The sequence below is a fragment of the Pelobates fuscus genome, chromosome 10 (genome assembly GCF_036172605.1).
Source record: "Pelobates fuscus isolate aPelFus1 chromosome 10, aPelFus1.pri, whole genome shotgun sequence".
NCBI lineage: Eukaryota > Metazoa > Chordata > Amphibia > Anura > Pelobatidae > Pelobates > Pelobates fuscus.
The window spans coordinates 979,791-994,656 of NC_086326.1; the positions used below are offsets into that span (position 1 = coordinate 979,791).

The 14,866-nt window shown below is 43.9% G+C and overlaps 1 protein-coding gene across 1 annotated transcript in view; it reads left to right on the forward strand.

Annotated features, from left to right (window-relative positions):
* Positions 1-14,866, forward strand: part of LOC134575060 (ovostatin-like) — a 96,759-nt gene that overhangs the window by 60,375 nt on the left and 21,518 nt on the right. Inside the window, exons 21-26 of the mRNA XM_063434196.1 lie at positions 1,078-1,196; positions 1,895-1,946; positions 2,298-2,381; positions 9,604-9,780; positions 10,096-10,177; positions 10,416-10,569. Of these exons, the coding sequence (XP_063290266.1) occupies positions 1,078-1,196; positions 1,895-1,946; positions 2,298-2,381; positions 9,604-9,780; positions 10,096-10,177; positions 10,416-10,569 (668 nt within the window). The remainder of the gene's footprint in view (positions 1-1,077; positions 1,197-1,894; positions 1,947-2,297; positions 2,382-9,603; positions 9,781-10,095; positions 10,178-10,415; positions 10,570-14,866) is intronic.

Sequence of the window (14,866 nt, forward strand, 5' to 3'; positions counted from 1 at the left end):
ATAGAACTCCTGGCTACAGGATGCTGGAACCCTTCCAAATGGTTGGACTCCTTCCCATGGGATGGAACTCCTGGCTACAGGATGCTGGAACCCTTCCAAATGGTTGGACTCCTTCCCATGGGATGAAACTCCTGGCTACAGGATGCTGGAACCCTTCCAAATGGTTGGACTCCTTCCCATGGGATGGAACTCCTGGCTACAGGATGCTGGAACCCTTCCAAATGGTTGGACTCCTTCCCATGGGATGGAACTCCTGGCTACAGGATGCTGGAACCCTTCCAAATGGTTGGACTCCTTCCCTTGGGATGGAACTCCTGGCTACAGGATGCTGGAACCCTTCCAAATGGTTGGACTCCTTCCCATGGGATGGAACTCCTGGCTACAGGATGCTGGAACCCTTCCAAATGGTTGGACTCCTTCCCTTGGGATGGAACTCGTGACTATATGATGATGTTTTGGTTCTCAGTGATTTATCAAGTCATTTGTAATGTTAGATTCTCTATGTTTCTGAAGGTTCCATTGATGTGTCCATAACTCTTCTTTGGTTTCTTTAAAAAGTTATTTTGTAATATAAAACATGGGACCCTGTTACACCCAGCCAATAACGGGACAAGTGGGTAACATGTAACATTGTTAAAGGTCCATCAGCAGAGTTGTGACTTAAAGTAGATGGTACTTTACCTCATTGTTTGTTATACTTTATAATACAGTTGTATTCTGATTGAATTGTTTGCTACAGGGAAAGACAATTGTGCACAGTGTATGTTACATAAAATGAAATCTTTAACTCAAGCCTCCATCTACATTCAGTTGACTTTGGTCGAACTCTGTCATTATAACAGGGAAAGACAATTGTGCACAGTGTATGTTACATAAAATTAAATCTTTAACTCAAGCCTCCATCTACATTCAGTTGACTTTGGTCGAACTCTGTCATTATAACCTTATTATTCAGTTTTCTTTCAGTGTTTTCATCTTTCTGAAATTAATTTGAATATTTTGGCCTTCAATTTGGTAGTTAACATAAAATGTTCCTTCTTGTGAATACCCAAGTTTTTTTTTCATCTAACTCCTCAGGAAAGGTTGAATTTACATTCTCAGCTGAAACAACCTTCATCGGGGAATCGTGCGATGGAGAAAGTGATCCAACAATAGAACCTCACAGGGACACAGTGATCCAAAATCTTCTCATAAAAGTAAGACTCTCTTGCTTTCTCATATGTAGAACTGAACATAACTGAGCCAGTTCCTAAATATCTTCTACAAACACAAAGATAAAGCACCGTGCTTACAGCAGCAGTAGCTTAGTATCCAACAGCTCAACATACATAGTAAAAACACAGAGAACGTTACCTGCACTCTGCCCTCAATCCCTATGGACATTAAAATAAAATGGAGTCTCTTTAGTTTTATTCCAATACCTTTCAGCTGATACCGGCAAGGTGATTTGTATGTTTTATAGCCCTAAAAAAAGTATGTAGGGGTTTATAAAACTCCATTCATGTCTCATTAGAGATGTTTACACTTTGTCTGATACCAGCAGAGTTTATTGTATGTGTAGAAGCCCTATAAAGGGTTAAATGTGAAAGGTTTATAAAACACCCCTTCCTGTCTCATTAGATGTTTACACTTTGTCTGATATCAGCAGAGTTTATTGTATGCGTAGAAGCCCTATAAAGGGTTAAATGTGAAAGGTTTATAAAACACCCCTTCCTGTCTTACTGGAGATTCCTGGCTGATTTCAGCAAATCGTGGCAGGTGAGCTTATATTAAAATGGCTAATGGAATAAAACTAAAGCGCATCCATTTTGTTAAAATGTTCGTAGGGATTTAGGCCGGAGCGCAGGTAACGTTTTTTGTGTTTCCTAAATATCGTCTGTCTATTATTTTACAGCCTGAAGGAATTCCGCAAGAATCGACAACTACTTACCTTGTTTGTGTTGAAGGTAAAAATGCCTGTGACTCCAAAAGACTTTGCAATCTTTGTCCATTCTAGGAATATGTACGCTTATTTTCTTCGTGTGGCACATTCAATAATTATTTACATGTGGCTGAATACCAACCTTCACAAATCATCAATGAGCAGTCCTGATATTACGGACCCCACACTGCACAGCATCAGTCACAATCAAAGCAATCATACACAGGGTGGGGGGTGAACACACATAACCTAATGAATGTGATATTTCTTAAATAAATGAAAATGAGTAGCAAACGCATAAGGCCTGGAGACAACCCCAGAACAATCTATGATCCACTCCTGCCACTTACATATGATTTTGTGATTTTTTTTCTAGACTCAACCTCTAATCTACAATTTTCGATTTCTGTTCCGGAGAATGCAGTGGTGGACTCTATTAAAGCTTCTGTCACTTTTGTGGGTGAGGAGATTATCTAAGCATAATTATATCTTTTCAGCTCTCATTTAATCCAAGATGCAGTCTCACATCCTTCAGGCAGACGCATATCATACCTGCAGAATTGTATTTTAAACTTTACAATTCTGAGCTTTTATTTTAACAGTTAATCTTAATGAATACATTTTCATGTCTTGCAAATCACTAGATAAGCTTCAAGGACCATAACATTATTAATTTTAAAGAAAACAATATAAAACTGCATACAACGGAAGCAATATACAGTTGTGTTATTGTATAGCACTAGTATATGGAGTTATCACATGATGGAGTTATCATATGAATGGAGCTATTATATGGAAAAGGTATATGATGGTGTGATGAAACTACACTGTTTATTCGGTACTTTTACTTTTTTTTTCGTTCGGTAGTTGAAACTACCTAACAAAACTGGCTCATTAACTTCAAAGACCACCCCCCCTGGCTCATTAACTTCAAAGAGAATTAAGTAATCTCCCAGTATGGCCGCCGTTCGTATAGTCAAACGCCACGTGCAGGAGAAAACGACGGCCATCTTGTTCACACGAAAGGAGGCAGCGGGACTTGGTTGTTAAGTGTCTGGAACTAAAATCGGACACTCGACTTCCCGAACACCGGTCAAACTTTGCAAACGCCTGCTTCATTTCCCCGACCAGCTAGGAGAGTGCTGTTCGGTACTTTTGTTCCCATGAACTATGGGAACAAATGCTACTAGTGGGGTACAGTTCGTGGATTTGTTCGGTTTACAGACTTTCCGAAATAGACCGACCGCACAACCTAAACTCATGGAACTATTTCTGGGCAGGAGCGGTCGGTTAAACTAAGACCTTCATGAAATTTCTAAACCCCTGAACTGATCTGGGTGATTTTTGGATATGTGTTTTGGGGTACTTTTAAAGTTGAATGAAAAAATAGTTTTTTCTGCCTGGAGATAATTAAGTTATTACAGTATCTGACTCAATTATCTCCCAGGCAGAGAGGAGGGTTTATATGGTATGTAGGGGAGTGTCATACTTTGTAACCTTGTTATTGGTTTGTGACTTTGTGTTGGAGTCCCCCATAAGGTCCATGTGGGAGTGCCTCTTGCATGGGGACTTGCATAAAAGCCAAGTGTGGCACCATTAAAATTCATTCCTGTTGCACCCTTCATCTAGTTTCGACTGATGTTTGGGTACCGGTCTACTTTGCTGGGAGAATACACTTGGGAGGCTGACATTCATATGGAGAATCGTTCGAACCAACACCCGGGAGAAAATAGGCGAACGGGTATCTGCTATACCAGCATTCGTTACAGATAGAATTGTTACATGAGAGATATTTTATATGGTTGAGTTATTTGATATTTGGATTTATTACATGGTAGCAATATATTAATATAGAGTTATTATATGGTGGAGTTAAACAGGAACTGTGGATTTTTATGTCAGGTATTTATGATTTATTTAAGTTATTATGAGAGAGTTGTTACATTTTGCTTATATGATTGTGTTAAACTTTGGAGTTATCATATGGCACAGTTATTTTATAGTTTTCTTTTATTATATGATTGATCTATTATATTGAGTTTTTATTATATGGATATATTAGAAAATGTAAAGTGGACTTATTATACGGTTGATTTATTATAAGATGGAGTAATTTTTTAGATGATTTATTATATAGTGGAGTTAAAATATGCTTGCTTTATTATGTGTAGTGGACCCTGGCTAACCCGACTGTTACCTCCGCTATTAATGAATGAAGAGACCCATTTTCCCCCAGTAACTGGATGACACACAGTTTGAGGGGTACGACAACACTTTATTGGGCCACATTCAGCTTTATACTTGCCCCATGCAAGGGGTGGAACCCACATAAAGACAATGTCCCCTCCCAGGGTCCTCTCTCTTCCCAGGGGTCTATGCGTGAGACAGGACCTCTAGGTCCTTTGTCCCTAGTTCCTGCCACCCATCCTCAGGGTTTCCCACCTCTGGTGACAAGGGGTCTTTATACCATGAGCATCTGTATCTGGGAGTCCCAGCGCAGGAAAGCTCCTGCCTCTGTGACCCCCAGCTACAGAATGCCCACCAAACCTCCATTGTCCCCAAGGAATGTCCCCACCAGTGTCAGGACCTCAACAACGGTGTTCTGTGTGAACCCTCCTCCGTTCACGAAGTCCCTGTGTGAAACCAGGCAAGGGAAGCGTCTCCTCTCGGGATACGAATGCTCCCCCTGGTCGGCGTTCATCTATACGAATGGTGGCCACCCAGGAGAAGCACTCATTAATTACTTCCCTTGCAGTTTCACACTTGTTGCGAAATGTTACTGCGGTTTCGCATTAATGTTGCAAGTTGCCAACATTCTAATTGATTGGTGTGAACATTCCAAGTGGCACTGGGGAGGTCCTAGTTCGAGAACCAATCAAGATGAGAAGCAATCTGCGAATGCTCCCCCTGGACGGCATTCGTCTAACGAACGGGCCGCCACCCAGGGTCGGCATGCGCCAAGGCTTTACCTGCAGTTTGTGGTTTTCACATCTCGTTAGCGAGGTGTGAACATGCTGACTAAACATTCTAAATGGGATCTTGGGGTGGTCCCTATTCGGGAGACGAACAGAACCCATTCGTATGAGATAGGTAGCTTGACTAATACAATGTGAAACACAGGGTTGGGATAGGAACAATACATGAAAGGGAGATCAGGACAGCACACACATTACAGGGTAACCTGGTCAGTACACCATTAAGCAGGGGTTACGCTACACATCTCCCCCTTAATCGGTAGCCGGCATCCGCAGGCAGGTCCCAACGGATCGGCCTGCCGATGCCCATGGAAAGCACCCATGGATCACTTGTCCACTGTGTTCTGCATGGACAGCCTGTTTGCATTGCAATTTTTTGCACCGGGACTGTAGTTTATAGTAAAGTCATACGGTTGTAAGGCCAGGCTCCACAGTAACATCCTGGCATTGTCCCTGGAGACTCTGTTAAGCCATACCAACGGGTTGTGATCTGTGAGCAAGGTAAATTGTTGTCCATACAGATAGGACTGTAGCTTTTTGAGAGCCCACACCACTGCCAGGCACTCCTCAATGGTGGCGTAGCTTACCTCCTCGGGTAAGAGCTTCCTGCTGAGGTAAGCTACGGGATGTTCTCCACCATTGTCCCTAACCTGGCTCAATACGGCTCCCAATCCGAACATAGAGGCATCTGTGTGAATGAGAAAACGTTTCTTAGAATTAGGAGCGGCCAGTACAGGGGCATTTACCAGGGCGTCCTTGAGGGCTTGGAATGCCTACTCACACTCTGGGCCCAGGCTACCTGTTGTGGTAAGCTTTTGCATGTAAAGTCCATGAGGGATTTTTGCTATGGCACTGTAGTTGGGGACAAACTTTCAGTAGTAGCCAGCAGTTCCTAAGAAGGCCAGTGTAACGGATCACCTGGCACCCTGACTGGATACCTCCGTTGAAGGATGCTCCTAGCGCTTCCTGAGGGCTCCAAGCACTCCAGCCGACACCATAACCACCGTAGACTCCTTCCGAGAGCAAGACAGGAACAAGCTCTTAAAAGAGCTTAGAAGTGATTATCCAAGGGAGCATGCAGAGCATAGCAATCCCTTGTAGTGATATAGAAATTCCCCCAATAAGAGACAGGACTCTAGATTGATGGTGAAGAATAACTCTGGTTTAATGACACACACTCTGCTTTTATGCAATTCTCCCATACAAGGGAGACGCCCACAGACAATTATACATTAGCCAATCAAACAATGGTTAAAACCCACACATCTCCTCCCCTTAGCCTGAGAGGTAACCCAATTAGCCGTACAGTTTAAAACATACTTTTTACCCAACTTTCATAACTCTAAAACTATACATCTAATATTAATAAAACATATTATTAATCAGCACATTTCAAATACAAACATACCCAAAAATCATTTGAATCCGTTCAGCCATTCGGGAGATAGATATAAGTCACTTTTGACCGACCGCAGGCACATTTTCATGCCAAAAACAGTTCCATGGATTTGGGCTGTGCGGTCTGTCTATTTTACACTGAGAAAATTAGCGTTCAAATCTTCAAACGGGACTTAGTCTCCAGCCGCAGTGGGTAGCCAAAAACAGTTCTATAGATTTGGCTGCACACACCGCTGACCGCGTTCGAATGAGTTAAAATGGCCGCCGCCACGTGTTCGGTTTTCGAATGGCGGCCACTTTGATGACTTCGGCACTTTGACTCCATCCGAAGTGCCAGTTTAAAAGTACAAATCCTTTCTCTGGGAATTAAGGGCCAGAAACAGCATTCTAGAAATCCATTATGCCCAAATCAGTTCCTAGAAGGGCAATACATCCCAGGGCCATAGTCGCAGGGCAGGAGACTGGCAAACAGGCCCCTCCAAAAACCAGTGGCGAGGTTACTTTCACCACAGCCAGCACCTGGGTTTTGGTTTGGGGATGGGGCCAGCTAGCTAATGCCTCTACCTTGGCCAGTTTGGGTTTCTGCGTCCCTCACCCCACCCTGTGCCCCAGGTACTGTACTTCGGCCATCCCGATGTGATACTTGCTGAGTTTCAGTGTCAGCCCTGATTCCCTGATCCTATCCAGCACTGCCCCTATGTGGGCCAGATGTTCGTCCAACCTATCACTAAATATGGCGATATCATGGAGGTAGGCACAGGCATACTCCTTGAGGCCCTCCGGCCCATCTAGTCTGCCCAGACAGTAACACATAGGCAGTCACACACACAGGCAGACAGCCACACACACAGGCAGACAGCCACACACACAGGCAGACAGCCACACACACACAGGCTGGCAGTCACACACACACAGAGGCAAACAGCCAAACACACAGAGGCAAACAGCCAAACACACAGAGGCAAACAGCCAAACACACAGAGGCAAACAGCCACACACACAGTCACACACACACACACACAGTCACACACACAGGCAGACAGACACACACGCACGCATGCACACGCACGCACACGCAGACAGTCACACACACAGTCACACACACAGGCAGACAGCCAGACACACACAGTCAGACACACACACACTCACTAACAGACACACACACTCACAGGCAAACACACTCACAGGCAAACACACTCACAGGCAAACACACTCACAGGCAAACACACTAACAGAAACACACTAACAGAAACACACTAACAGACACACACTAACAGTCACAGACACACACTAACAGTCACAGACACACACTAACAGACACACACACACTAACAGACACACACACTAACAGTCACAGACACTCACCCACATTAAACCCCCCCCAGCCTCCTTACCTTTGGGAATGCTGGGGGGGGTACTCTTCCTCCCTGGTGGTCCAGTGGCTGCTGGGCGAGCGGCGCTGGCTGGCGGGCGGGCGGCTGGCGAGGGAGCACTTCCTATGAGCTGTGTGCTCTGCTCCCTCGCGCGCCTCAGAGTGAGGCTGGGAGCCGGAATATGACGTCATATTCCGGTTCCCAGCCTCACTCTGCGGCAGCGAGGGAGCTGAGCAGACAGCTTAGAGGAAGTGCTCCCTCGCCAGCCGCCCACCAGCGCCGCCCGACCGCCCAGCATGTCTGTTAGCCGCAAGGCTAACAAGCCATTTGCCTTGGGCATTTGGGGGCGGCTTTTTTTGCCTCCTGGCTAATACGCCCCTGCCGTGTGAGCTATGCGGCCGCAGGGCGCCCCCTGCTCCATGGCGCCCTGTGCGGCCGCACAGCTCGCACACCCCTAAGGCCGGCCCTGCGTAGCGTGGTAAAAGGGATAACGCTCACTATTTGTCTGCACTAGACCGGAAATAATGACAAAATCCCCCTCTTAACACCACCCATGCTTAAACATAATAATATAACTATTACTATTTTAACGCTGCCACCACCAAGACAATTTATAAATGAGGTGACTTGGTCCCCCCAGGTAAATCAACAATAAAACCCACCAAATATTACTTAGCACAATATTTAAGGAATTGCAAAATTACTAATTAGTCTCTTCAGGTAACGTGATTCTTAACCAGACAAAGGCAGAACTTAATAAATTAATGTTTATTATGAGCAAAAATAGTCACAGTGCATATAAAAATATATGATAAACAAATTATTTACACCAACAACAGATAAAAGCAAAAAGGATAAAACACAGGAGTCCTAATTAATCACTTAGGTTTTCAAAGTACAACTTCTGCCCAGGGGGTCTCTGGCAAGGAAGGATGATGGTGACTCACTCAAAATGAGATCTTTGGCCCCAAGCAAGTACACCAACACCGCTCCAAATCATTGGCTATATACCCTGTGGATTATCAAGTCTTGCTCAGGGGTGGAGTTAAGGCGTACCTACAGAAATAATAAGTGACCACTTCCTTTGTTCCAGACCAACGTCAATCCAAATGGAAACATTTGGCTCTATCTTCTCTTATGTAAAGGCCACAGAAACTATAATTGCCTCTATGAATTTGTTATTATTTTCCCATTCTTTACATATGTTGCATGCTGGCCTTGCGATCCGATAGGATGGACACCACATTTCCTTCCCCTATGGTCAAGTTAGGCCACTCATGTTTGGACTTGTTTAGCAGGTGACACTTGACACATTCCAAATATAACAAATAATTAGGCTTAATCATTATTCTATGGGGTAAATATGAATGTTTTTGTCCTTCCTTTGGATATGATACTGGAACAAGGCTCATTAACATATCAAAATAGATTGACTCATCCCTTACAAGGTACATGCCAAATGGATGAAGAGACATTCAGACTTTTTCCAAGTGTAGAACTTCACACCTTGCAGAGCCTTGATTACTTCACATCCATATGGTAACATCCTTTTCACATTGCTATGCTATTCATACTACCCCTTCTGTCATCTGACCTCTGTGGGGGTCCAAGCTTCATAAGATGAAACCCCTTTTGACCTCGACAATGTCATCTCTGCCAGGCCAGTGGGTCCTTAATGTACAATACTCCATGGTGTAATAATAAATTATACACCCTTGCCGTGACAGTGAGCAGATAATTGTGAGATATGTAATCCACAACCTGGGCCACAGCTGAAAAACCAAGATAAACAGTACCAGAGTACATTTGTACATTTATACCATAAAAGCCAAGCCTTCATGTCCATTTACTATAGTAAAAAGTCAGAGGAATTTGTATTGAATGCTAGCAGAAGTAAAGATTAAAAGGACTATTTCCTTCTCCGTCCAACTTTTAGGTGACTTTCTTAGCCTGACATGGACAAATATTGAGAATCTTCTCCGGATGCCAAGTGGATGCTGCGAGCAGAAGCTTGCCCGTATGGCTCCCATCCCATATCTCCTGAATTACATGAATACCACACATCAATTAACTGACGAATTGCTACAGAAAGGAACTGAATATTTGATTCAAGGTGAGTGTTCATCAATAATATTTCAAATACACGATTAGATACCAGCTTGCCAGCACTGCACGAGTCATGAGAATGGCGAGATGTTTGTAGAATGAGGGCAGGTGTGGTGACCTGGCAAGTGGAGGTATTTTTCTCTTGTTGTTCGGGACTGAAAATCTGTCGGGTGCAGCGTTTTTAGTGATGAATAAAGATTTAGAATCTTTTTGCTGGTGATACAGGAAGTGTTGTTCAAGGACCGGAGTGATACTGTGGAGTTGTTTTCTTGATATTCTCTTATTGTATAATTAATTGGTTAATTACTTTCTTACCACAAAGGTCGTAACCAGATGTTCAGATGCCGGAGTTACGATGGTTCATACGGTGTGTTCTGGAGCTCGGTATCCAATGGGAATTCATGGTAAGTAATTATATTTATTTTTTTTTGCACGATACATAAAACTAAATATGTGTTGCAGACATTATTGCCCAACTTATTTTATTGCCTTTGGAATAACAGAAATCCATTAACCCCATTGTACGGTGCGCTGTATATATAATACAATATTAACTGTGCTTTCCCTTAGTGACCACCATGTCTAGTGTCTAGCAGCACTTGTAAAACACAAGGGTTTAACGGCAGATTTTGACCATTACAGGTTGACGGCCTCCGCCTACAAGACATTTGCAAAAAGCAGTGGTTACATCACGATCGATAAAACACAACAAGAACAAACTATGATTTGGTTGTCAAAGACCCAGGACTTGGAAAGTGGCTGCTTCATCCCACAAGGAAATCTTTTCACAGTTGAGGTAAGAGAAGGACTCCTGCATGGGACAGCTAGTTAGTAAACTGCAGATATTGGGAGGAAAAATAGCGCCATCTGTTGATAGACGTAGGGAATTACCATAACAGGGCTACATTTTTACTGCTATAGAAAAAGGATTGAGATCAAGTAATTATTATTATGTACATTTACTCCTCAGCTATTAAATAAATTGTTCTAGGAGACTTAGTGTGGATGAGGTGAACCCATTAACTCCAAGCCTTTTACTAATCACTTATTTGAGAAAAGTACATTAGAAACAGGGACCCCAAGGTGTCAGTGATGCACATGTCTATAGCTGTTAATTCCCCATTACTGAGTTAGTATTGTGAAACTATGATATTCAATAATAGTACTGAGCTATGTGTACGTAGGACTACGGAGTAAGATAGAGGGACAGGGAGACTTGGTTCTCAAAGGGGGAGGTATTCAATAATAGTACTGAGCTGTGTGTACGTAGGACTACGGAGTAAGATAGAGGGACAGGGAGACTTGGTTCTCAAAGGGGGAGGTATTCAATAATAGTACTGAGCTGTGTGTACGTAGGACTACGGAGTAAGATAGAGGGACAGGGAGACTTGGTTCTCAAAGGGGGAGGTATTCAATAATAGTACTGAGCTGTGTGTACGTAGGACTACGGAGTAAGATAGAGGGACAGGGAGACTTGGTTCTCAAAGGGGGAGGTATTCAATAATAGTACTGAGCTATGTGTACGTAGGACTACGGAGTAAAATAGAGGGACAGGGAGACTTGGTTCTCAAAGGGGGAGGTATTCAATAATAGTACTGAGCTGTGAGTACGTAGGACTACGGAGTAAGATAGAGGGACAGGGAGACTTGGTTCTCAAAGGGGGAGGTATTCAATAATAGTACTGAGCTGTGTGTACGTAGGACTACGGAGTAAGATAGAGGGACAGGGAGACTTGGTTCTCAAAGGGGGAGGTATTCAATAATAGTACTGAGCTGTGTGTACGTAGGACTACGGAGTAAGATAGAGGGACAGGGAGACTTGGTTCTCAAAGGGGGAGGTATTCAATAATAGTACTGAGCTGTGTGTACGTAGGACTACGGAGTAAGATAGAGGGACAGGGAGACTTGGTTCTCAAAGGGGGAGGTATTCAATAATAATACTGAGCTGTGTGTACGTAGGACTATGGAGTAACATAGAGGGACAGGGAGACTTGGTTCTCAAAGGGGGAGGTATTCAATAATAATACTGAGCTATGTATACGTAGGACTACGGAGTAAGATAGAGGGACAGGGAGACTTGGTTCTCAAAGGGGGAGGTATTCAATAATAGTACTGAGCTATGTGTACGTAGGACTACGGAGTAAGATAGAGGGACAGGGAGACTTGGTTCTCAAAGGGGGAGGTATTCAATAATAGTACTGAGCTGTGTGTACGTAGGACTACGGAGTAAGATAGAGGGACAGGGAGACTTGGTTCTCAAAGGGGGAGGTATTCAATAATAATACTGAGCTGTGTGTACGTAGGACTATGGAGTAACATAGAGGGACAGGGAGACTTGGTTCTCAAAGGGGGAGGTATTCAATAATAGTACTGAGCTATGTGTACGTAGGACTACGGAGTAAGATAGAGGGACAGGGAGACTTGGTTCTCAAAGGGGGAGGTATTCAATAATAGTACTGAGCTGTGTGTACGTAGGACTACGGAGTAAGATAGAGGGACAGGGAGACTTGGTTCTCAAAGGGGGAGGTATTCAATAATAGTACTGAGCTGTGTGTACGTAGGACTACGGAGTAAGATAGAGGGACAGGGAGACTTGGTTCTCAAAGGGGGAGGTATTCAATAATAGTACTGAGCTGTGTGTACGTAGGACTATGGAGTAAGATAGAGGGACAGGGAGACTTGGTTCTCAAAGGGGGAGGTATTCAATAATAGTACTGAGCTAGGTGTACGTAGGACTACGGAGTAAGATAGAGGGACAGGGAGACTTGGTTCTCAAAGGGTGAGGTATTCAATAATAGTACTGAGCTATGTGTACGTAGGACTACGGAGTAAGATAGAGGGACAGGGAGACTTGGTTCTCAAAGGGGGAGGTATTCAATAATAGTACTGAGCTGTGTGTATGTAGGGCTACGGAGTAAGATAGAGGGACAGGGAGACTTGGTTCTCAAAGGGGGAGGTATTCAATAATAGTACTGAGCTGTGTGTACGTAGGACTATGGAGTAAGATAGAGGGACAGGGAGACTTGGTTCTCAAAGGGGGAGGTATTCAATAATAGTACTGAGCTAGGTGTACGTAGGACTACGGAGTAAGATAGAGGGACAGGGAGACTTGGTTCTCAAAGGGTGAGGTATTCAATAATAGTACTGAGCTATGTGTACGTAGGACTACGGAGTAAGATAGAGGGACAGGGAGACTTGGCTCTCAAAGGGGGAGGTATTCAATAATAGTAGTGAGCTATGTGTACGTAGGACTACGGAGTAAGATAGAGGGAAAGGGAGACTTGGTTCTCAAAGGGGGAGGTATTCAATAATAGTACTGAGCTAGGTGTACGTAGGACTACGGAGTAAGATAGAGGGACAGGGAGACTTGGTTCTCAAAGGGTGAGGTATTCAATAATAGTACTGAGCTATGTGTACGTAGGACTACGGAGTAAGATAGAGGGACAGGGAGACTTGGTTCTCAAAGGGGGAGGTATTCAATAATAGTACTGAGCTGTGTGTACGTAGGACTACGGAGTAAGATAGAGGGACAGGGAGACTTGGTTCTCAAAGGGTGAGGTATTCAATAATAGTACTGAGCTATGTGTACGTAGGACTACGGAGTAAGATAGAGGGACAGGGAGACTTGGTTCTCAAAGGGGGAGGTATTCAATAATAGTACTGAGCTGTGTGTATGTAGGGCTACGGAGTAAGATAGAGGGACAGGGAGACTTGGTTCTCAAAGGGGGAGGTATTCAATAATAGTACTGAGCTGTGTGTACGTAGGACTATGGAGTAAGATAGAGGGACAGGGAGACTTGGTTCTCAAAGGGGGAGGTATTCAATAATAGTACTGAGCTAGGTGTACGTAGGACTACGGAGTAAGATAGAGGGACAGGGAGACTTGGTTCTCAAAGGGTGAGGTATTCAATAATAGTACTGAGCTATGTGTACGTAGGACTACGGAGTAAGATAGAGGGACAGGGAGACTTGGCTCTCAAAGGGGGAGGTATTCAATAATAGTAGTGAGCTATGTGTACGTAGGACTACGGAGTAAGATAGAGGGAAAGGGAGACTTGGTTCTCAAAGGGGGAGGTATTCAATAATAGTACTGAGCTAGGTGTACGTAGGACTACGGAGTAAGATAGAGGGACAGGGAGACTTGGTTCTCAAAGGGTGAGGTATTCAATAATAGTACTGAGCTATGTGTACGTAGGACTACGGAGTAAGATAGAGGGACAGGGAGACTTGGTTCTCAAAGGGGGAGGTATTCAATAATAGTACTGAGCTGTGTGTACGTAGGACTATGGAGTAAGATAGAGGGACAGGGAGACTTGGTTCTCAAAGGGGGAGGTATTCAATAATAGTACTGAGCTGTGTGTACGTAGGACTATGGAGTAAGATAGACGGACAGGGAGACTTGGTTCTCAAAGGGGGAGGTATTCAATAATAGTACTGAGCTATGTATACGTAGGACTACGGAGTAACATAGAGGGACAGGGAGACTTGGTTCTCAAAGGGGGAGGTATTCAATAATAGTACTGAGCTGTGTGTACGTAGGACTATGGAGTAAGATAGACGGACAGGGAGACTTGGTTCTCAAAGGGGGAGGTATTCAATAATAATACTGAGCTAGATGTACGTAGGACTACGGAGTAACATAGAGGGACAGGGAGACTTGGTTCTCAAAGGGTGAGGTATTCAATAATAGTACTGAGCTATGTGTACGTAGGACTACGGAGTAAGTTAGAGGGAAAGGGAGACTTGGTTCTCAAAGGGCGGAGGTATTCAATAATAATACTGAGCTAGATGTACGTAGGACTACGGAGTAAGTTAGAGGGAAAGGGAGACTTGGTTCTCGAAGGGGGAGGTATTCAATAATAGTACTGAGCTGTGTGTACGTAGGACTACGGAGTAAGATAGAGGGACAGGGAGACTTGGTTCTCAAAGGGGGAGGTATTCAATAATAATACTGAGCTGTGTGTACGTAGGACTATGGAGTAACATAGAGGGACAGGGAGACTTGGTTCTCAAAGGGGGAGGTATTCAATAATAATACTGAGCTATGTATACGTAGGACTACGGAGTAAGATAGAGGGACAGGGAGACTTGGTT